The sequence below is a fragment of the Xenopus laevis genome, chromosome 8L, assembly GCF_017654675.1.
Source record: "Xenopus laevis strain J_2021 chromosome 8L, Xenopus_laevis_v10.1, whole genome shotgun sequence".
Taxonomy (NCBI): Eukaryota; Metazoa; Chordata; class Amphibia; order Anura; family Pipidae; genus Xenopus; species Xenopus laevis.
The window spans coordinates 116108816-116132712 of NC_054385.1; the positions used below are offsets into that span (position 1 = coordinate 116108816).

General features: G+C 37.8%; 2 protein-coding genes across 2 annotated transcripts; both read right to left on the bottom strand.

Annotated features, from left to right (window-relative positions):
* Positions 1-2473: 2473 nt before the first annotated feature.
* LOC121397322 (olfactory receptor 493-like) lies at positions 2474-12402 on the bottom strand. The gene is made up of 4 exons (XM_041573956.1): positions 12370-12402; positions 6902-6978; positions 4550-4613; positions 2474-3427 (listed from the first exon to the last, which is right to left on the bottom strand). Exons 1-4 carry the CDS (start codon positions 12400-12402, stop codon positions 2474-2476), a joined length of 1128 nt encoding a protein of 375 aa, XP_041429890.1.
* Positions 12403-18135: 5733 nt separating this feature from the next.
* LOC121397323 (olfactory receptor 49-like) lies at positions 18136-19071 on the bottom strand. The gene has a single exon (XM_041573957.1). The coding sequence runs from the start codon at positions 19069-19071 to the stop codon at positions 18136-18138; it is 936 nt and encodes a 311-aa protein (XP_041429891.1).
* Positions 19072-23897: the final 4826 nt, after the last annotated feature.

The following is a 23897-nucleotide window of genomic DNA, read 5'->3' on the forward strand; positions in this document are numbered from 1 at the left end:
CTGTCCACTGTCCACTCACTTCTTTAGGGCCTCGACAACTTTTACCTGGCAAAGTTTTGTTTTAGTGTTTTTCAAACCCCCATGTCTGATTTTAGCTTATTTATTAATAATTAATTATTAATTATTAATAATTAATTTATTAGTAAATGCTTGATTTAATCAGATACCAGAAAGCTCTATAAAATCAAATCAAATTTTTTCAGGTTTTTTCCCTGATTGCTTGAATTTTTCAGAGTTTTCCTGAATTGTTGGTATTTTTGGTCTTTTTTTTTTTCCGAAAACCCACCAAAAAATTGGATTTTTGTGCTTAACCCAGCACAGACCACGAAAACTTAAAATTGAAATAGGTGCCTCTCCCATTGACTTATACAGGACCTGGACAGGTCTGAGATGGTGAATTTTCAATTCAGGCTTTTTGAAGCATTAGGGTAGAATAAATCTTTAAAAAATCTACTTTTTTTTTCTCGTGAAAAATGTGTGTTTTCTAATGAAAAAATCTAATATTTTAATATTCAGATTTTAATAAATAATCCCATGAATCTCAAATTTTTAGATCTCATGGAAAAAAAAACAATGTTCTATTATAAGTAAATGGGCCCCATTGTCTCTAAGAGAATTAATTTTAAAGTCAAATGATTGAGTTCATGCTTTCTCCTTTTGACTTTTTTTCTATTTTGACTTCATAGTTAGCATAATTCTTCTGGAAAACTTACAAATATAATTTGTTGTTATAGCATCCCTTAAAAATACCAATTTTAAAGTAATTAAGCTATAGCCTAACTCACTTTATGATTCTTGCCCTAATGGTCTACAACCAATTTTTGAACTCCCTTTCATCGTTCGACTATTCGACCATTCGATAGTCGAAGTACTGTCTTTTTAAGAAAAAACTTTGACCCCCTAGTTCGCCACCTAAAAGCTACCGAAGTCAATGTTAGCCTATGGGGAAGGTCCTCATAGGCTTCCTAAGCATTTTTTGGTTGAACAAAAATCATTCGATCGATGGATTAAAATTCTTTCGAATCGAACGATTCGATTTAACGAATATCGCTAAATCCTTCGACTTCGATATTTGACTTCGACAGTCGAATATCGAGGGTTAATTAACCCTCAATATGCGACCTTAAGTAAATTTGCCCCCCAGTGTCTCTATAACAGTAATGCTCCAGTATTCATAATTGTCACAAGAGCTCACCATCTTGGATTTTATTAGGTATGTCAGTTAGAGCATGTGCATTGAATAGGCAGAAAATAATATGGGGAGCTAATATGGGGAACTACTGGGAGCATCTTGCGAAATAGGGATATTCCCTGCTAAAGGGATGTGGTAGCCTTAGGCTGGTACAGAACCACAAAACAAATTTTTTAAGTATTAAGCTTTTGTTTGCAAATCGGCACTTGAAGGTGGTGTTTTTGTATATTTATTTCTAGAATAAAATTTTAGTGAGGGTACTATTCAATATGAACATTGACTTTCTTAAAACAGTATGGGTCCAAGGGTGATACACTACCCAAAAAATGAAACATAGCTAGCACAAAATAGGCACAAAATAAATAGGATTAGTGATGCGCTAATCTGCCCCGTTTCGCTTTGCCAAAATATTTGTGAAACTCCTGAAAAATTTGCCATATGCATTAAATCAACTTTTTTTAGCCAATGTACATTTTTTTCTCAAGTTTTTCTTACTCCAAATGCATTGAACTAAAAGGGTGTTTTTTCTCTGCAAATTTTTTTCACTGTGAATTTTTGTTGCAGTTTCATGAAAAAAATCTTCCAATGTGAAATGCTGAATTTCCATGAGTGAAAAAAGTTGCTTGTCACGTCATAGGATCTAAGAAGGCATAGAACTAAGGTAAGAGAATAAAGCAATGAAATATAATCAGTGTGAATCAGTCCCTTACATAAGGAACTTAACCTTTACTAAAATAAGATAGAAAATATAAGTAACTATCAACGGTGCTATTCAGTAACTATTAGTCTAAATTGGTGTTCCAGAATATGTAGCTAAAATGAATTTTTGGAATGGCTGACCTCATTGTCATTGACAGAGGGACACCGTTGTTGTTGGAGCATACTACCATCTGTGCATTATCCTGAAGTGACCTGTATACCAAGACTCTGGCTCTGATCAGCAGTTCATGTACCTTCCGCTAAATGCCCAATCGATCCTTGGAGATGGTCATGGTGACATTACTCTGTGCACTCTGATAAACCCACATACAATATGAATGGTATTCTCAGACACAGAAGATGTGATTTTTACACTTGACACCCCCATTTTTCCAATGAAATGAATTGTGTGTACACTGTGCCCCCTAAACAATCGTGTATTTAACAGCAAACTAACAAATATTTCAACTCTTCTGTACCCTCTTCTGTTTACTAAAACTATAGAAACAAGGTACAAACAAGTTTGTGAATGTCCCTTTTATTAGACCACCGGTAATTGACTTTATTGGTATTAAATTTGTATTAGAATGATCCCTGGCAAAGTTTTAACCTCCTTGATTTTATGAGTACTCTCTTTACATCCTTATTTCGAAAGGTGTAAATGAAAGGATTTAAAAGAGGGGTAATAACATTATATATTATGGCAAAGAACCTGTCATACTGGGTACCCCTTGGGGTGGCATATACAACTATGGTTGTTATATAATATAAACCTGTTACAGTGAGGTGGGAAGAGCAGGTGGAGAAGGCTTTCCGTTTAGATTTATTGCTTTTAATCTTAGAAATGATGATAATAATATGGATGTATAATCCTACAGTTGTGATAAATGGGAGCACAATTGCAAATGAGGCCCCGGAGCTTGTAACCAACTGACTGTTGTAGGTATCAGAACACGACAAGGACTGGAGAGCAGCAAAATCGCAAAAGAAATGATGGACTTCATTAGGTCCACAATATTTCAATTCTGCTGTGAACACTGTGAGAATTATTGAAATGACAATCCCAACAATGAATGGTAAAAGTATAAATTGCACACAGACCTGCTGGGTCATGATGGTAGAATATTGCAGGGGCTTGTTAATAGCCAGGACTCTATCAAAAGCCATGACTGCAAGTAGGTAACATTCTGCTGTTCCTAAGGTAGAACCAACAAATAACTGTATGAAACATCCAATGAAGGATATTTTTTTCTTACCTGCAATGAGGTTAGCTAAAAGATTAGGAATAATTGAAGATACAAATATTAGTTCTAATGCAGATAATGTGCTGATAAAAAAGTACATCGGGGAATGAAGTGAAGGTTCGACCCTAACTATGACGATTATTAAAATGTTCCCAAACACACACATGATATACACAAACAAAATGACAAAGAAGAGAGGAATCTGGAGCTGATATAAATCTGAAAAAGCCAATAAAATAAACTCTTCCACTGTGGTCGTATTTGTTTTATCCATCAGGCTTCCAAACTGTATCTATAAGATAAACACAAGATGTTTTTGTATTAAATTTCTGCTATTTAAGTTAAACATTTATTTCCTACATTTTGCATAATTTATATTCATATTAATAATCCCAACCCTAATCCATATTATGACCACTTCCCCACACTAATAGCCAAACAATCTTTTCCTTTGTTGTTTTCAATGTATTTTATGAAAAATGTATTCAAACTCTGCCCGGTTGGCAGTTTAAATGAGACCTTATGAAGAACTTGGATGTCTTCTTGGACCGGCAAAATATCCAGGGTTACCGTAAAATAAAGGGCTACAGTTTGTAGTGTATGTAAACAAATTTCTATTATCTGGAATGTTTTGGACCTGTATTTTTATTAATACAGGTATGGGACCTGTTATCCAGAATACTCGGGACCTGGGGTTTTCCGGATAATGGATCTTCCCATAATTTGGGTCTTCATGCCTTAAATCTAATAGAAATTAATTTAAACATTAAATAAACCCAATAGGCTGGTTTTGCTTCCAATAAGGATTAATTATATCTTAATTGGGATCAAGTACAAGGTACTGTTTTATTATTACAGAGAAAAAGAAAATTTTTTAAAATTTTGATTATTTGGATAAAATGGAGTCTGTGGGACTCGCCGCCAGCGAATTTGCACGGCATAAAAAAACAGACAACAGCGTCAAAAAACAAGATGCCAGCTCCGTTTTGCAATTTTTTCGCTGTTTCGCGAATTTCACGGGAAATTTGAGAATTTTTCGGCCAGTCGAAATGCCCCAAATTCGCCCATCGCTAGTGATGAGAGAATCTGTCCCAGAGAATAATTTGTGAAGTGCATTACAGTCAATGGGCCTTTTTTTTTTTCTAATGGCAATTTTTTTGTCCAAATGCATTAAAGTCAATGGACGTTTTTTTCTCAACTTTTTGTCTTTGTGACATTTTTTGTCTTGCTGGGGGAGATTGGTTTGCACAGGGAATATATTTGTCCTGCACATGGTTACATTTATAAAGCTGAATAAGAGTGTGCAAATAGAATTGCAATTTTTTTTTCATTTTTCATTTTTTTCATTTTTCATTGCGAATGACTATAAGAGCTTTTTAAATATGAAAAAAAATCACAAATTGCAAATATTTACTGTATGTGCACACTCGTGTTTGAATAATGCCACAACTTTGGTGGCGGAGAAAATATTTTCAAAACTGTTTCACAATTTGAGAATTTAAGTTACTGTCAATGCTGTTTCCGCGCACGACAACCATCTCATTTGTGAGCCATTTACGAAAAATGTATTCTCAATGGGAATTCGCAAAAACCAGGCAGGCACAGCAGTGCAATATTTTAGGGGAAGATTTATCAAGGGTCGAATTTCGAAGTACAAAAAACTTTGTAATTCGACCATCGAATTAAAAAACTTCGAATTCGAATATCGAATTTGACGTTTTTTCACTGAATTTGGCAATCCTACAATCGAATAAAAATCGTTTGATCGAACGATTCGAAGGATTTCAGCGATCGATCAAAGGATTTTTATTCGATATGTAAAGACTTTGAAAAAGTTTATAGAAGGTCCCCATAGGCTAACATAGCACTTCGGCAGGTTTTATTTGGCGAAGTATTGAAGTCGAAGTTTTTTTAAGGAGACAGCACTTCAATTATCGAATTGTCGAATATTCAAACGATTTTTACATCGAATCGAAGTCTAAGTTAATTCGAAGTCGTAGTATCCTATTCAATGGTCGAAGTATCCAAAAAATTTTTAAACTGTGAAAATTCCCTCGAATTCACTTCGACCCTTGATAAATCTGCCCCTTAGTGTTCAGGAAAAAAACATGCGCAATACTACTATTTGCGAATAAATATGCGCTGTGTGAACTTTATAAATGACCCCCCATGTCTTTTTCGTGGCAGCAATTTTTTCTGCAGCAAATTTTTGTAACATGTGATTACAACAGTAGAGTAAAATGAGAGAGGGATGCTGATAGATAATAAATGCAAATTAAGTATAAGAACCAAGGGGGCCTGGGTGTCCACAACCAGATTTGTAGATTTGTAACAGTTTTGCAAAAAAAAAAATTTCAAAAATTGCAGATGCTGAAATACGGAATTTGCTGCAAATCCTTGGCTGGAGAAAATCACTAGTGGGCATATAATACATAATACCCAGATTTTACACATTTGGTTTCTGGTCCCCTGAAAAACTTTGGTTCGACTGACTGTAAGAATGTTACATAGTAGGGTATATGCGCTCTTTAATAAAAAACTAATTGAAAACCCCTGAAAAATGTTGTTTGCAAAAATATTTAGCCCCAGAATTTAATATTTTTTGGATTAACCTTTTCCAGTGATTATAACTTCAAGTATTTTGGGTGAAATACTTACCAGCTTTAAACACTGTTTGGGAGTATTTTTGGGCCATTTTTCTCCATGTTATTCAGGTTGTTCAGATGACACTTGTGCACGTAAGTTTCGAAATAGACTGGACCTTTGGTCTTCTGGGTTTTGCTGTTAAATATATATGATACAATGGGGGTCATTTATAAATTTCGTGCAGCGCATATTTTTCCCTGAACGCTAATATATTGCACTGCTCTGCCCATCTTTCCGGTTTTTGCGAATTTGCAGTGTGAATAAATTTTCGCAAATGGCGCGCAAATGAGACGGGTGTTTGCGTGAGCGCACCCAATGTGCAAGGTTGTTGGGCGCGAAAATAACGTTGACAGTAACTTAAATTCGCAGTTTGCTTTGCGAATATTTTATCCGCCACCAAAGTTGTGGCGTAATTGAGTCGCAGAGTGTGCGCATAAATATTCACATTTTGCGAATTGTGACATATTTAAAAGCTCCTATAGACATTCGCATTGTGAAAAAAAAATTTGCAATTCTGTTTGCACCCTCTTATTCAGCTTTATCATCATCATTTCATCATCATTTATTTATATAGCGCTGTCAAGATACGCAGTGCTTTATAAATATAACCATGCGCAGGGCAAATATATTCACTTTGCGAACCAATCTGCCCTGCGCGAAGTTTATAAATGAGCCCCAGTATGTGTACAAAGAATAATTTAGTGCACAGAATTGCTGTTGTTTGATAAAGCCGAGTGTTTCTCAATAATCCACACTGGGAATAGCATCACATGTGTCATGGCTGCAAAGCCTCACTGTCAGGGATAGTAGTAAGTAAATATAAGTAAAGATCAGCAGTACAAGAATTGTAGGGGTAAGTACTGTTATCAAGAAACCTATTATTCAGAGAGCTCCGAATTAGGAGAAGGCCATCTCCTATAGACTTTATTTTAAATATTTCCTTTTTGTCTGTTACAATAAAACAGAACCTTGAAGCCACAGTTACTAACATACAAGCCTGCACTTTTATATAAAATTCTAAATGGAAGTTTTTTGTTTTTTTTTTGATTGTTCATTTATAGTTTTTTTCTGCTGTTTACATTTTGGGGCACAGCAATCTACAGCAGTCCCCCTCTCTTACCTGAGGTAGAGGAGCCTGGGGATGACTGTAACAATGCTTTGCTTTTGATAATGTGCAATCCCTGATTCTTTGTGCACCTTTTGGAGAAAAAAAAAGTTTACGTAAATTCGAAAAAATACATTAAAAAACAAACAAAAACAGTACCTTGTACTTGATCAGGACTAAGCTATAATAATACTTATTTGAGGATTAGTTTAATGTTTAGATTCATTTTTAGAAAGTTTAAAGTATGGTGAATCAAATTACAGAAAGACCCCTTATCTGGAAAACTCCAGGTTCTGAGCATTCTGGATAACAGGTTCCATACCTGTACTTTTTAATTGCTTACTAGCTGCATGATGGTTATTATGCTTTTTATACCTGGACCATCTGAGGCTGGACTGATGGGTTAAATAAGGCTAAAGGCAAACTAGGAATTTTCTCTGAAAAAGGCTGATCCCCTCAGGTGGATTTTGGCACAGAAATGGAAAAGTATGAATTTTCATGCCGAAATCTAACTACAGGTACTGGATCTGTTATCTGGAAACCTGTTATGCAGAAAGCTCCACATTATGGAAAGGCTTTCTCCTTTAGACTCCATTATAATCAAATAATCCACATTTTTAAAAAACTATTTATTTTTTTCTCTGTAATAATAAAACAGTAGCTTGTACTTGATCCCAACTAAGATATAATTAATCCTTATTGGAAGCAAAACCAGTTTATTGGGTTTCTCTAGGGCCAGATTTAATTAGGGTCGAATATCGAGGGTTAATTAACCCTCGATATGGGACTGTCGAAGTTAAATCCTTCGACTTCTAATATCGAAGTCGAAGGATTTAGCGCTATCCGTTCGATCGAACGATCAAACGAAAAATCTATTTTAATCCATCGATCAAACGATTTTTGTTCTACCAAAAAATGCTTAAGAAGCCTATGGAGACCTTCACCATAGGCTAATATTGACCTCGGTAGGTTTTAGGTGGCGAACTAGGGGTTCGAAGTTTTTTCTTAAAGAGACAGTAGTTCGACTATCGAATGGTCGAATATTCGAACGATTTTTAGTTCGAAGTCGTAGTCGAATGTCGAAGTAGACAATTCGATGGTCGACCATCAACCAGCCCATTCGATGGTCGAGGTAGCCAAAAAGAGCTAAGTAAATGGGCCCCTTAATGTTTACATGATTTTCTAGTAGACTTAAAATCTAAAGTTCTAAATTACAGAAAGATCCATTATCTGGAAAACCCCAGGTCCCCAGCATTCTGAATTATAAGTCCCATACCTGTAGTATGTATGCTCTGACTGGCTAGTGCAGTGTCTGTCAGGAGATACATTATAAGAGAAGAAGACGTGAATGGACCTGGTCTGTCAATAGCTAAAATTAGGTTAGAGATATTCCCTGCACTGAACTCTGCCAAAGATCTGGCAACATCAGGTCTAGCTGCACTGACAGCATACAATGAATATTATGAAGTACATGTAACTCTAATCCTTAACTATAATAATATTAATAATAATTACTAATAACAATCATTTTCAATGTAATCAATTATTTGTCCACCACAGTCTTGCCAATGTCACTTACTTTAAACTTGTGCAACACAAGGTGCCGGATTCTGTGAGACAAATATCCAGCAAAGTAGTTAAGGCACAACAAATAAATACTGTATTTACATCTAATATTGCCCACTGGGGATTGTGCAGCCTTGGTCTCAAGGGAGGCAAGTTGGTCATCTGAGATGTCATTTATTTAGCAATTCATTTACTGGTGCATGTAGCAAGGAGAAATAAAAAAAACAATTATTTATATGATATCTTCCAAATCAGGAATCACTGGGGACAATGCTGGAATAAGAAAATAATTATCTGCCATTGAGTATTTGTATCTGGAGCACAGGTGCAGTGAATCATAACATTCATCAAACATCTAGGGGGTCATTTACTAAACTCTGAATGCAAAAATCACGAAAAAATTGTCTTGGTTTTTTTTTATATAAAATCTGACTTTTAAAAAATCACAAATTTTTCAGAATTTATTAAACCCAAAGGATGAAAAAGTTTGAATCTGAAAATCTGGCATCTCAGACCTGTTGAGGCAGAAGTCCCAATATTTTTTTGATGTGCGCTGGGTTTCCCGAAGTTTTCAGGTGAAAATAACAAAGAAATTCATCAAAATCTGTTGAAGTCCGAAAAATTTGTGAAAATCGGATTTTTTTTCCCGCAAAGCAAATTTTCGGAAAATGTAATAATAAATAAGCGTTAAAAACCCGAGCAGATTTGATCGGAGTTTGCAGCAGAAAATGTTGAGATAAATTCGGACTTTGATAAATAACCCCCCTAGAATAACTTGACAGTTGGAGGAAGATTTACTAAGCTCGAGTGAATTTTCGAAGTTAAAAAAGTTCGAATTTTGAAGTAAATTTTTGGGTAATTCGACCATTGAATAGGCTATATTCGAGCATTCAACTTCGATTCAAACGATTTGAATAGTCAACCATTCGATAGACGAAGTACTGTCTCTTTAAAAAAAACCTTTGACTTCTTACTTCGCCAAATTAAAGCTACCGAAGTGCAATGTTAGCCTATAGGGACCTTCCACAGCACTTTTCTAAGGTTTTTTTGATTGAATAGAAATCCTTTGATCGATCGCTAAAAATCGTTCGAATCGTTCAATTCGAACTATTTAATCGTTCGATCTAACGATTTCTATTGCATCGTTCGATCAATCAAATATGCTAAAAATCCTTTGACTTCGATATTCGAAGTCGAAGGATTTTAATTTGAGGGTCGAATTTCGAAGTTTTTTTAACTGTAAATCTGCCCCCAAGTCTCTGCTGCACTCAACCCATTTTTTCCATTTATTAAGGACATTGAGAAATTTTGTGCCTTAAACTACCAAAAAATGCCTTAACTATTGATGGGCGTATCTGTCCTATTTTGCGAAACCGATAAAATTTGCAAAATGGCAAAATATTTGCCAAACTCATTGGGCGTCCGAATCATTTTGACGTGCGACAATTTTGATGAGTGGCAATTTTTTGTCACAGTGAATTTTCTCACATCAAATTTTCACGGCAGTTTCGCAAAAACATTTTCTGTGAATCCATGCCTGGCAAATAAATTCACCGGTCACTAGCCTTACCCTTTAAACAAAACAGGGATTGTTTGTCCATATATTGCAATATATTTAAGCTGGCCAACTACGTCAAAGTCATCCCATATCTGGCCAGTCCTACGCTTAATTTTCATCTGATTCATTAAGAATTCAATTGCTTAATTATACATTTTACACAGGGACTAAGTGTTACCTACAATTTAAGGTGGCCATACACAGAGATCCGCTCATTTGCCGATGTCGCCAAAAGAGCGGATCTCTCCCCGATATGCCCACCTTTAGGTGGGCAATATCGTGCTGATCCGATCGTGGGCCCTAGGGTCCAACGATCGGATCCTAATGATGGGTAACAGGCGGTTGGATCACGGAACCTCATCAACGAACAGATGCGGCCGTGATCCGATGGGATTTTTAGTCCCGTTTGATTGACATCTGGCCGAAAGTCATATATCGGTCGGGTAAGCCCGTCAGAGGGCCCCATACACTGGCCAATAAGCTGCCGACTCGGTCTGTCAGCAGCTTTTATTGGCCCGTGTATGGCCACCTTTACTTGCCGCATTCATGGTTAAAACTCCCAAACATGGAAACCCTTTATTGACCACTGGGATCACCTGACTATAGCTGGAAAGGGTGGGAGCTACAGTACAACATGGATCTGGCCATTCCTCCTGTATAAATTATAGCAAAAAGGCGAAATTTTGCTTGCCATTAAATTACTGTATAAACTATTAAGTGGGGTGCAATGAGGCTGTGACCACAAAATTCATATAGACAAATACAAGAGTCCTCTGCACTCAACCCAATATCAATTTATCAATTTAAGCTACTAAAAAATGCCTTACCCTTTAAACAAAACAGGGATTGTTTGTCCATATATTGCAATATATTTAAGCTGGCCAACTACGTCAAAGTCATCCCATATCTGGCCAGTCCTACACTCACTTTCATCTGTACTGTAACTTGCACTGAATATGATAGTGCTAATGGTTTCTAAGGGTTATTATATTCTTAAACATTTATACCTTTATATGGAAGAGGTGTGGTTGAAAAGATTGTGTTTTGTGTATTTTTCACCAGTGGTAGAGTGGTAAGTAACGCTGTATTTTGCCAGCTATGGAAAAGCTGGATGGATGGGTCCCTGGAGTGAATTGAGGAGAGTGATGTGGGGCCTCCATTCCATGCTCCATTTAGGGGTTTTCAGCTGCTCAGCCATAGGTAGCTGCCTGATTAGGTTGCAGGTGAGCTGCAGTTAAAATACTTGTGGGACTTTACCTCGTTGTCAGAGGACACCTCCTTGTGCTGGAGGAGGGTGTGAGGGTCCTTGTATATCTGCTTGTATACAGATTGTTCTTCTTCACTATAGAGTGGCCTGCATTTATGGTGCAAATCCCAGTGTGAGCCCCAAACAACACAATATGTACTGTATATGTCAGGGACCCCTGGAGACCAGTGTGCCCTCTTACCTGTCAATTGGGGTTGTGCATGGATGTGATCTCGTCCGAGTAAGTCCTTTTGCTCCTATGCATCTGAACATGCATGCATTCTGAACCACAATTCCGGGGCATAATGTCAATGCAATCACTGCGGTAACCAGACCTGACTTTGAGAACAGCTCACAAAGGCCCAGGCCTAGGGCGGCAAATTGCTGGGGTGGCATCCTGTCTGCTGGCCATTACTGAACTGGTGACCAGTCCCTAGCAATCATACAGGGGTGTGAGTGTGCTGGATGTTCCGAGGCGTCCGAGACAGTATAGTGTGCGGGGTATGGGAGTTCAAGTGGCCTGGGGTCACACTTTTTTTTTTAAATCCAGTTCTGATGTCACCTTAGTGCCAAATTCCAATTTAAATAGCTGGTTCTGGTTGTTTTCATTGCCCTAGCTGGCTCTGTTTCCTCTGTGCTTAAGCTGAGTGTATCTATGATTCCTGGTTTTGACTCTTTGTCTCTTTGATGCTTGAGCTATGCCTGTTTATTAGCTACAGTTTTGCCTGACCTTTGACTGTATTTCATTCTGTCATATAGAGGTTCCCTGTCTACCAGGGCCTTAAAAGGGTGTCGGTGAAAACCGGTGTTGGCAGAGGTCCCCTGTTTCACTAAAGGGAAGTGGCAGTTTCTTGTTCCAAGGCTACTGCTATACAGACTGTATAAATATAGTCATGGTGTATGATTTGGGAATTTTAGCCAGTGTTAGTAAGATAGTTTTAGTGTATTGCTTATGACGCAGCATGACATGTCCCCTAACTTTATCAATACAGAGGTATTTCACAAAAACATTTGCCGGTAAAGGTCAATAAATGTTTGTGTCCCACACAAGTGCTTGGCTTAGAGAAAACACTGTGTGAACGAGTAAAGGTGGCCATAGACATGCAGATTTACCTTCATACGGGACGAACGATCGTTAGGTTCCATCTCCCGACCTGCCACTAGCCATTCAGATCAAATAAAGTAGTAAAAGAACAGATCAGATGATGTTCTGCCCCTGATAGCAATTGTACGAAAGTCATGTCTGACAAAAGCTGGTGACAGTCTCCCACTAATATCGTCAGATCGGCAATTGATCAATTTAACGACCTATCCCCATCTCAGGAAAAATGTCGGGACACTCCACACACAGCCCAAAAATCGTACCGAATGGAGATTTGTACGATCAAATCTTTGCACCTATGGCCAGCTTAACTTTAAGTCCTTTAAGCTTTTTGAGCTGAAAAAAAGCAATATGTCCTTTCATGTGGAGAGATACCTTATGATTAACCACAAATTTAAGAAGAACATTCTGTAGTATTAGGTGTAATCGATTTAACCCTATCATGACACCTCTGGTACAATAGGATATACACTCTCAAAAAAACTTAACTCTTCACAATAAAGGACCTGAATTCTCTTTGAAAATTATTGGAAACTGGGATTTTTAACACAGTGCCTCTACCTAGTGGTCAGTGAAAAATTACACCTCAGGGGAATTCCACCAGGAATATAAAACATGCAAGTTGCAATAACAAGATAAACTGTATATAAATGAAAAGAAATACAAAATGCAATTACAAACAATGTCACACTGCTCTAGAGAGCCCGTGTGGTTTCCCCATGTCTCTCCTAGGACATAGTCCCACACTCCACTTCGGGTGGACTAATACAGTTTCACAGTTCAGTCCCTACCCCAGGAACTCTCATTAGACCCCAGATAGTGCTACCTAGCCCACAGTACCATTCCTTTGGTCAAAGCAGTAGCTCCCACATAGCAGGCTCACAATCAACACCTGTCATCACACAAGGGGCCACATTACTGGAGTCTTTTAATAACTCCCCTCAGGCAGATCACTCACCAGGGACTCTCAGGGGCAAATTCACTAAAGGACGAAGCGCCTAACACTAGCGTTAATTTGCTAGCGTAGCGCATTTTCGTCAATTCGCCAATTCACTAACGGACGCTGGCGTAAATTCGCAAGTGTTACTTCGCACCCTTACGCCTGGCGAATTTGCGCAACGGACGTAACTACGCAAATTTTTCTGAACGCTACCTTTTACGCCAAACTTCCTCAGACCAGGTGAAGTGCAATAGAGTAGATAGGGATTGCTTCAAAAAAAGTTAAAAAAATTTCTAAGTCCCAAAAAACGCTGGCGTTTTTTCTTTTTTATGGGTGATAGGCTGAAAAAGATCGAAAATTTTTTTGGGGCTCCCCTTCTTCCCCCCTACATTTCCTAACTCATGGCACCTTAACTATACAGTGGGCACATGTGTAGGGCAAAATAAAAATTTTATTTGTTGTTTTGAAGGTTTCCCAGGCTTGTGTAGTGCTGCTACATATAACTCCATTGTAACTTCAATTTGGCGCCGTATGCAAATTAAGCATCGCTAGAGTAACTTCACTTTGTTTGGCGAAGTAACGCTAGTGCAACTTCGCAACCTTATGCTTCCCCTGAGTGCAACTTCAGATTTTAGGGAATTTGCATAGCGCTGGTGAAAATACGCGGCGAAGCGGACGCTGGCGCAAATATGAATCTTAGTGAATTTGCCCCTCAGTGTCTATGCTAATCTCTCATCATATGGCCAAGCTCAAGGCATCCAAGCTGATCAAACAAAACCAAGTCATCAGGCAGCACCCTTACTTTCTCTGTTGTATCTCGGCTCCAGTCCCAGATACATTTATAGAGGAGCATAAACCCTATGGGTCCCTAAATAAATTGTAAATTAAGTGTTTTTTTGAGATTAGTTCAATTATTTTCTCATTATTCGTGTATGAAATAAAGATGATGAAAGTCCTTGTGATGATTTTAACAGCTTCTAGACAGTGGAAGGTAATGATAATAAGGTAGGAATTGCACAAATGGTTCCATTAGGAAATAAAATTCATTAGTGCAGCATTTACACGATTTTTAATAGAAATGCTATAGTAGGCAGTCTGCACTTAGCAGTTCTGCCTGTGGAGAACATCAAGGTTGGGTACTGCTACTGACATTCACTGCAGTATGTGGGTTTAACTGCAATGTTTGCAGATGAGCAGTTGGATGTGGGTTCTTCTACTTTATGGCAGTAGCTCAATAAAGCTCTGTAAATGTGCTATGTTGGTGCCATTCATACATGGTACCTGCATTCGTGAATGCTCCTTGCACTTCCATTTAGCACTTCCATTTACTTGTGTTGTGCCCCAGTTTGCCCATTTAGCTTGATGTGATGAATTATGCACAAGGACATGTACAAGGCACCACTGTGAACATGATGGTAATTGCAGGTTTACAGTAGCAGGTTGTGTCAATAGTCACTACTGACTTGCACTAAGCAAATCCCACTCTAATGCCATTATTGATACTGTATTGTACTCATTGGCCTTCCAGAAGTGATGGCATGCCCATTGTGCAAATGTAAACTGCAACATGCAAGAGATTCATGAAAACACACAAGATGTTTAGAGAATGTTTTGGAGCTTTGTGCTCACATCTGCTGGAACTTAGCATACAGGCTATGTAAATGTACCTTAATGTCTTTCTTCAATAGTCTTCTTTTCTTATCTGACGTGTTAATAGCAACCAATAGCAGACTGGCCAAAGTGCAAGTGGCCAGGAGTGGATAAACTATTTTAGTATTTAGCTAAATTATTCCGTGTCTTCATTAACACTCTCAAAACAAATAACAACAGATGCACACTAGGGATGTAGCGAACGTCGGAAAAAATGTTCGCGGACATGTTCGCGAACGTCCGGACAAAAATGCGAACGGTTCGCGAACGTTGCGAACCCCATAGACTTCAATGGGAAGGCGAATTTTAAAAGCTAGAAAAGACATTTCTGGCCAGAAAAATGATTTTAAAGTTGTTTAAAGGGTGCAACGACCTGGACAGTGGCATGCCAGAGGGGGATCAAGGGCAAATATGTTTCTAAAAAATCCATTGTTGACACAGCGCTGCGTTTTGTGCTGTAAAGGGCAGAAATCACACTACGTCACTTAGGTGGTGTTTCTGGAGACGGTATTATTATTGATATTTAGACAGAATGTGAAAAAGCTCACACAGCTAGGTGGCAGTGGTTTGAAGAACAGATGCAGATGAGAGATCAGCAGCAGGACAGACAGCTGCCCACAGCAGCTACACACAGAGCACTGCAGTAGAAGGTAGATTACTAGCCAGCAAAGCTACCTAACCTAAAATGTCCCTCAAATCCCTGCAGAGTTCTGTCCCTACAATACAGAGCAGTATCAAGTCGATTACTAGCCAGCAAAGTTACTATCAACTGTCCCTCAAATCACTAACAGCTCTCTCCCTACACTAGCTCTTCCAAGCACACACAGGCAGAATGAAAAAACGCTGCAGGGCTTCAGTTTATATATGGAAGGGGAGTGGTCCAGGGGGTGTGGGGGTGGTCCAGGAGGGAGAGCTTCCGGATTGGCTGCCATGTATCTGCTGGTCTGGGGGAGAAATGGCAAAAAAAAGCGCCAGCTAAGGCGAACCCAAATTGGCGAACGTTGCGTTACGTTCGCGAACATTCGGCGGACGCGAACGGTCGATGTTCGCGCGAACAAGTTCGCCGGCGAACAGTCCGCGACATCCCTAATGCACACAATTCCTGTGCCAATGTTTCTTCTTTTTGGTTAAGGTTCTGACCCATGCATCATTGTCCTTTACCCGGATACACTATCTGTCTCAATACAATTCTTCAGAGCACATTTACTAAAGTGTGAATTTTTTCTTCACCTAACTTCACCACAGTTGCCCCACTTTGTCAGGTGTATTTTAACCATATATTTTCTCTAAACATCCACAATTCACACTGTAGTAAATGTGCCCCCTTATCTCTTAGCTTGTGTGGTCTCTTAAGCAGGGCCATTTTTGCACCATGTATAGGTTGTATTTTGTAATATGTTGGTGCTTTATAAATTTGTATACTACTACTACTACTACTACTACTACTACTACTAATCATAATGATAAAAATAATAATAATATGATGATGATGATGACAATGAATCTATCACTGTTTTCAAAGACTTTTGAATTCATTCTCCTCTATCTCCTACTTTGCACCAACAAATTACTTACTGTCATTGTCATTACATATTGGAACTTGTTATTTGAATTTATCAAGAATATTTGGGGTTTCTGTAGGTGAAATATATAATGGGTGTGGAAAAAAACCATGTAGTTAATTTTTAGTAACTAGATAAAAGATAAGACAGTGCTCCTCTGCAGAAAATTACCCAGATTATAGTCAAGTGCTGGCTGTAAAATCATTTAATAATAGGGAAGGAGATTGTGCAGCAGTCCAAATGCAAAGTAATGCAAGAATGCCAACAAATGTATCAAAGTATTGGGCTTTTGTAATGGGATGTTATGGGATTCCTTGTCAGTATATCCAGTGTATCCATTTGATAATTGTATGTTATTTACATATATTACGTGGCAGGTGGTTAAAACAAGGCTACCTTGTACCCACCAGATTTGTAGTAACAACCAGTGGTAGTGTAGTGGTAGTGTAGTGGTAGATTAAAGTGGGATCTAGTCTATTTGAAATCACTCCCTCTCACATCCGACGGGATAATCAACATCACATATGTAAATTAGTCTCCCATTATTATTTAACAGGTAGTTCTCTAGTGTTAGACTCCTAAAATGGGTCCTAAATTATAGTTAACAGGAGGAACTGTTTCCTTATCCTGCATTTAGCTATGCCCCTGTAGTTCAATAAGTGTCCAGTAGAAGTTACTGTTATAAAATATACAGGCCAGAGCAGCCACGTGTTCAAGGTTCATTTTGTTAATCCCCTAATTTGAGCAGGCAGGACAGGGGAAGTGGAACCTAGACAAGGTCAGGTCTTGTAAGGATAGGCTAGCTCACTTTCATAGGTCACTCTAGAAGTGACAGATAGTTAGGCCTTTTTCCGAGCAGCTGAGGCTCCACCAAAGAGTGTGAGTGGGATTATGATTGCCCAGAAGTAGGGACTTAGTATTAGAGTGCACTCCACTTAGGGTAAAGGCTGAAAGCTGGGTGTACCTTTGTAGATGCTGTTTATGCTCTCTTCCCTGGGGGGACTTGTACCGACCATTGATGCTGTGAGTATATATGCCTATCTACTGTTGTTTCTTGTTCCAGCTCAATACTATGTGAACTCCCTTGTGGATTATTCTCTTTAATAAATATGTTCTCTGTTTAATGTAAGTTGCAAGAACCACTGGTGCCCAATTATAGTGCACAGCATTCATTTACAGTTGTACAACACCCTGCCTTCACATTGTTGCAAGGGCTCAACCGCTGGGAATTAAGGTCTCATCCGGAGCACATGATGGGGTAAAGCTCATAGTTAGATAAACGGTGCCACTCAGTCTACTATAGCGTTACACATGGATTAGGCCTCAGTGTGTATATATAGATAAAAAATATTATAATATTATAATGTTTTTAGCAGTAGGCTAGCAATTACAGTACTTTAGTCCTTCTGCAACCCCTTCTATGAACTAAAACAGTAGAACTGTAGAATGAAAAGTCCCTTATCATTAAAAAACTTTTAAATGCTTCTCAGATTCAAAGAAGTAAGGAACAAAAGAACATGATTTGGTGAGGGAAGTAGGTCAAACAGTATGAAAAAGAAAATAGAACATCAAGGAACACAGATATGGAATAAAAAGCTTTGAATTGTATTTGTTTCTAGTTATTATTAGAATGATCCCTGGCAAAACTTTAACCTTCTTGATTTTATGAGCGCTTTCTTTACATCGTTGTTCCTGAATGAATATATGAATGGATTCAAAAGAGGGGTAATAACAGTATACATGAGGGCAAAGAACCTGTCATATCGGGTACCCCTTGGAGTGGCATACACAACAATAGTTGTTATATAAAACAAACCTACTACAATGAGATGAGAAGAGCATGTGGAGAAGGCTTTCCATTTAGATTTGGCACTGTTAATCATAGAAATTATGAAAATGATATGGATGTAGAGTCCAACAGTTGTAATGAATGGGAGAACTATTGCAAAGGCCGTCCCAGAAATTGTAACCAACTGACTGATGGAGGAATCAGAACAAGCCAAGGACTGTAATGGACTGAAATCACAACCAAAATGGTTGACTTCATTAGGACCACAGAATTGCAGTTCAGCTGTGAACACTGTGGGAATCAATGCAGTGACAACCCCAACAATTAATGGTAAAAGTGCAAGTTGCACACAGACCCGTTGGGTCATGATAGAAACATATTGAAGGGGCTTGTTAATAGCCAGGACTCTGTCAAAAGCCATGACTGCAAGTAGGAATCTTTCTGCTGTTCCCAAGGTTGCGCCAACAAATAATTGTATAAAACATCCATTAAAGGATATGCTCTTTTTTGTAGCCACAAGGTTAGCTAAAAGGTTAGGAATAAATATAGATACAAATATTATTTCCATGGCAGATAATGTGCTGATAAAAAAGTACATTGGAGTATGAAGTGAAGTTTCAACCCTAACTATAATAACAATGACAAAGTTCCCAAACACACACATGATGTAGACGAGCAAAGTGACAATGAAGAGAGGAATCTGGAGTTGATATAAATCTGAAAAAGCCAATAAAATAAACTCTTTCACTGTGGTTATATTGGTTTTATCCATCAGGCTTCCAAGCAATATCTATAAGAAAAAAACACAATAGGTTTCTGTATGAAATTTCTGTATTTACAGTTGAACATTTAATTCCTATTAGCGGACGGTACTGGACTTATTATTGGGAATACTCGAAACTAGTGATGGACGAATAAATTGCCCTAGCTCAAATTTGCGGCGAATTTCCGTTTGCCACAGGCAAATAAATTTGCGAAACTCCCGAAAATTCTCCAGTGGCAAAAAATTTTGGACGCTCGTCACAAAAGTTGCTTGCATCAAAATCGCCATGCAACAACACTAATCGGACGCCCATTGACTTTAACGCCGGCGTCAAAACTGACAAGAGTGACTTTTCAGACGCGAGTCCAAAATTGACGCGGTGTCAATTTTCGAGTTTCACAAATTTTTCGGCAAAGCGAAACGGGATAAATTTGCCCATCACTACTCAAATCCTTGTGTTTTTCAGGATATGGACTTAAGGTATTGAGATGCAAATTATGGAAAGATCCCTTATCCAGAAAACCCCATGTCTCGAGCATTCTGTATTACAGGCCCCATACCTGTACTGGATTCTATTTAAGATATAGTAAAATCCTCATCTGGGACGAAACCAGCATTTTGGGTTAATTTATTGTTTAAATGCTTTTTAAGTATTAACAGATTTGTAAGGTATGAAGATCCAAATTATGGAAATATCCCTTATCCGTAAAACTCCAGGTCCCGAGCATTCTTAATAGCAGGTCCCATACATGTATCTTAAATCAGCTAAAAAATAATTTATTAAATATTAAAAGGACCCTGTTATTTTTGAGGTGTATCTTTCATTCCTAAATTAAAATGTGCAATGTATGTGTCAGAGAGCTGCTATCTTGCTACCTTTCCATTGTTCTATTGATGGGGTGCTGGAGGGGGAAAGGGTCATATCACTTTAACTTGTAGTGTAGCAGTAAAGAGTGACTGAAGTTTAAAAGAGCTTAAGTCACCGGGCAGGGAGCACCTGAGAAACTAAGAACATGTCTAGCCCCATGTAAATATTTAATATAAGAAAAATATTTTTGTTCTTTTGAAAAAATAGATTACAATGCAGGATTCTGCTTAACTAATAAAGAATGAATTTTTTATTTTGTAAAAAGTAACGAGTAATCATTGAAACGTCTTCAATGATTACTCAGCAAGTCCAGTTGTTTTAGATTGACCTATACTAGATATACCATGACCTGGATGAATGAAAATCTACATAGTCATTTTGTAAAAATGTTTTCCCATGACAGAATCCATTTAAATAAAGCAATATTTTTTTTTATATTTAATATGATTTAGCAGTTGGAATCAATTTCAATATACTGTTTTATTATTAAATTTTTTTTAAAACATTTGAATAATTTGATTAAAGGGGACCTGTCATCCAGACAAAAAAAGCTGCATAATAAAAGCATTTTTTTGATTAAACACGAAACATTCTTATTTTATTAAAACAGTCATACCTGTTATACACTAATTTAGAAATCTTTCTTTGCCTGCCTCATGTCTATACACAGGGCAGGCAGTTATTTTCATTTTCTATTCAGCACTTTTTAGATGGCACTGCCCTCCTCATGGTTAAAAACTGTGTAGCCAGTGCATGGGCTTAAGCAGGATCAGACTAGGGGGCCCGGTGGGGCCCACCAGGTTTTTTCCCGGTGTCCGACCCTGGGCATTAGGTCCGCATAAACAAGATGCAAAGCTTTTCTTAAAAGGGTTGTTCGCCTTTGAGTTAACTTTTACTATTATGTAGAGAGTGATATTCTGAGACCATTTGCATTTGGTTTTAATTTTTTGAGTTATTTAGCTTTATTTAGCAGCTCTCAAATTTGCAATTTCAGCAATGTGGTTGCTAGGGTCCAAATGAACCATGTATTGATTGGAAGAGACTGGAATATAAATAGGATAGGGCCTGAACAGAAATATGAGTAATACAATGTAGGGTTGTTTACTAAATCTCAGTTTTTTTCCAGTCGATGTTTTAAAGGGGAGAACTCTAATTTTTAGAGGAAAAAAAAACTCACATTTTTCAAGATTTATTATAACCCAAAACTGCTTAAAAGTTAGTATCTGAAAATCTGTCATCTCAAACCTGCCGAGGTCATGTAGAAGTCAATGGTAGATGTCCCTTTTACAAATTGTGGTATGCATTGGGTTTCATCCAGTAATCCGAAAAATTCGGGGTTTTCGGGTGATAAATAAAATTTATAGTTATTGCTACTTTTTATTACTTTTCTTTCTATACAGGCCCTCTCCTATTCATATTCCAGTCTCTTATTCCAATCAACGCATGATTGCTAGGGGAATTTGGATCCTAGCAACTAGATTGCTGAAATTGCAAACTGGAGAGCTGCTGAATAAAATAATGCAAAAAAACAAAAATTATAAAAAAAAAATGAAAACCATTTGCAAATTGTCTCAGAATACCACTCTCTACATTATACTAAAAGTTAACTGAAACAGTACACAAAAGTACTGGCTTTACAGTCCCAGGATTTTGCTCTTGCTTGATTTTGCTTTTGTCTCAGTACATCTGCTTTAAAATGCTGTAGATAGTGATCTGCGAATAAATAAGTCTTTTTTTTTTAGTAATTTGCGGCAAATTTCCACACTTCGCCGCCGGTGAATAAATTCACAAAACTCCCCGCAAAAATTTGTCACCGAAAATTCACCTGTCTAAAAAAATTTTGGACTCCCATCCCAAAAGTCGCTAGCGTCGACTTTTCGGACGCGTTTCCAAAATTTACGTGGGTATCAATTTTTGACTTTCACGAATTTTACACAATTTTTTTGCTGTTTCGCAAATTTTTCAGCTAAGCAAAACAGGAGGAATTTGCCCATCACTAGCTGTAGATGGTAAAAGACCATGAGTTTGACTCTAGTCTCACCTGACTCCTCTATTATTACCTTGATCTGTAGTGGGAAGGAGCTAGAGACAATATTGGAGCTGTTTGAGGTACAGTGTAAAAGATGAAAGCTTCCACAAGTAGTAATAGGTGAATTTATTCGCCAGGAGTGAATTCACGCGATTCACCGTCATCGAATAAATTCACGAAACGGGCGCGAAAATTCACTGACGCAAATTGGCACATTTTTGCCAAAAAAACGGATGCCAGCGTCAAAAACAGACGCCAGCATCAAAAACGGACGCCGGTGTCAAAAATGAGACGCCATCGCTGTTTCGCAAATTTTTCGCCGTTTTGCGAAACGGCGCAAATTCGCCCATCACTATCCACAAGCAGTGTATGTATAGAAGAGAATACGGCAGGAGTATGTCACATTGCCAGACTGAATTCACATCCCCAGCCCTACATCAGTTCACTAGTCTAGCCCATAAAACAGAAATTCTCAATAATATGAAGCAGAAGTTGCTTTAACCCTTAACTATAATAATAACAATGATAAGTATTACTAATCTACTAATTATAATAATACATTTCAATATATTTCATTCCTTTCTCCACCACAATCTCATGAATGCCACTTACGTTAAATACGTGCAACACAAGGTGTCAGCTTCTGCGATATCTTGGAAAGAGGTTGAAGCACAACAAATAAATACTGTATTTACATCTAATATTACCCAGTGGGGATTGTGCAGCATTAGCCTCAAGGGAAGAAAGTTGGTCATCTGAGAATTTGCTTATTTAGCAATTAATTTACTGGTGCATGTATCAAGGGGGAATGAAAAAAGAAACAAGCAATATCATTTGCATGGCTTCTTCAACAACAAAGAATCACTGGGGACAATGCTGGACTAAGAATAGAATTGAGGTATGTGGCATTGGCTATTTGATCTTTGGCACAGGCAGATTATTTGGTTCACAGGTGCAGCAAGTCATAACATACAACATGTACTTGTACATTTGCACGTATATCACTTTATATGAATCAAAGCGATATTTTATGACCGATAATTTTGAATATACTAATGGGGTATAATATCCGGGGAAGGCTTGGTTGGATATTTTTGGTGTATTTACCATGACTGGGATCGGCAACCTTTTTAAAGGGCCTTATTTATCAAAATCCAAAATTTTTATGAGTACTATTTAAATCTAAAAAGCACAGTTTAATTCGATTGGGGACAAACTCGATAAAATTTTAGCAAAAATCCGAATTGTACTATTTTTTTTCTGAGTTTTGTCTTGAATTGCTCCATTTTTTTGGGCTTTTTCCTGAAAACCAAGAATTTTTCAGATTTTTGCCCAAAAAATCCAAAATAGTGAGATATTCTGGCTAATTTCAGCCAGACCACAGACATGGCCAAATAGGATAGGGACCTGACATATATAAACTCGTCAGGTCTGAGATGCAGGATTTTGCAGTTTCAGACTTTTTCCATCCTTGGGGGGTATAATAAATCTTGAAAAATTACAGTTTTTTTTATTCCACTAAAAATTTGTATTTTATAAAAAAAAAAACGAATTTTTTTTGAGTTTTTGACATTCAGACTTTAATAAATAACCCCCTAAAAGTGAGAGCAACAAAAGCATGCAGAAATGTCCTGGGTGTCCCAATTATGGTCTTTGATTAGCCATTTGGTAGCCCCTGTGTCGGCCTACAGGAGGCTCTGTTTGGCAGTACATCTGATTTCTATGCAACCAAAACTTGCCTCCAAGCCTGGAATTCAAAAATAAGCACTTATTTTTAGGCCACTGGGAGCAACATGTTGGGGATCAGTGGGCTATGATGTAGACTGGCATGATCCCAAACCCTATTGATAAAGAGACAAAGTTTTTTCATCAAATGACTGGAGAAATGACTGTTAAGCTGCCCTTAAATTTTTATGCATGGCTTAACAGAAAAAACAC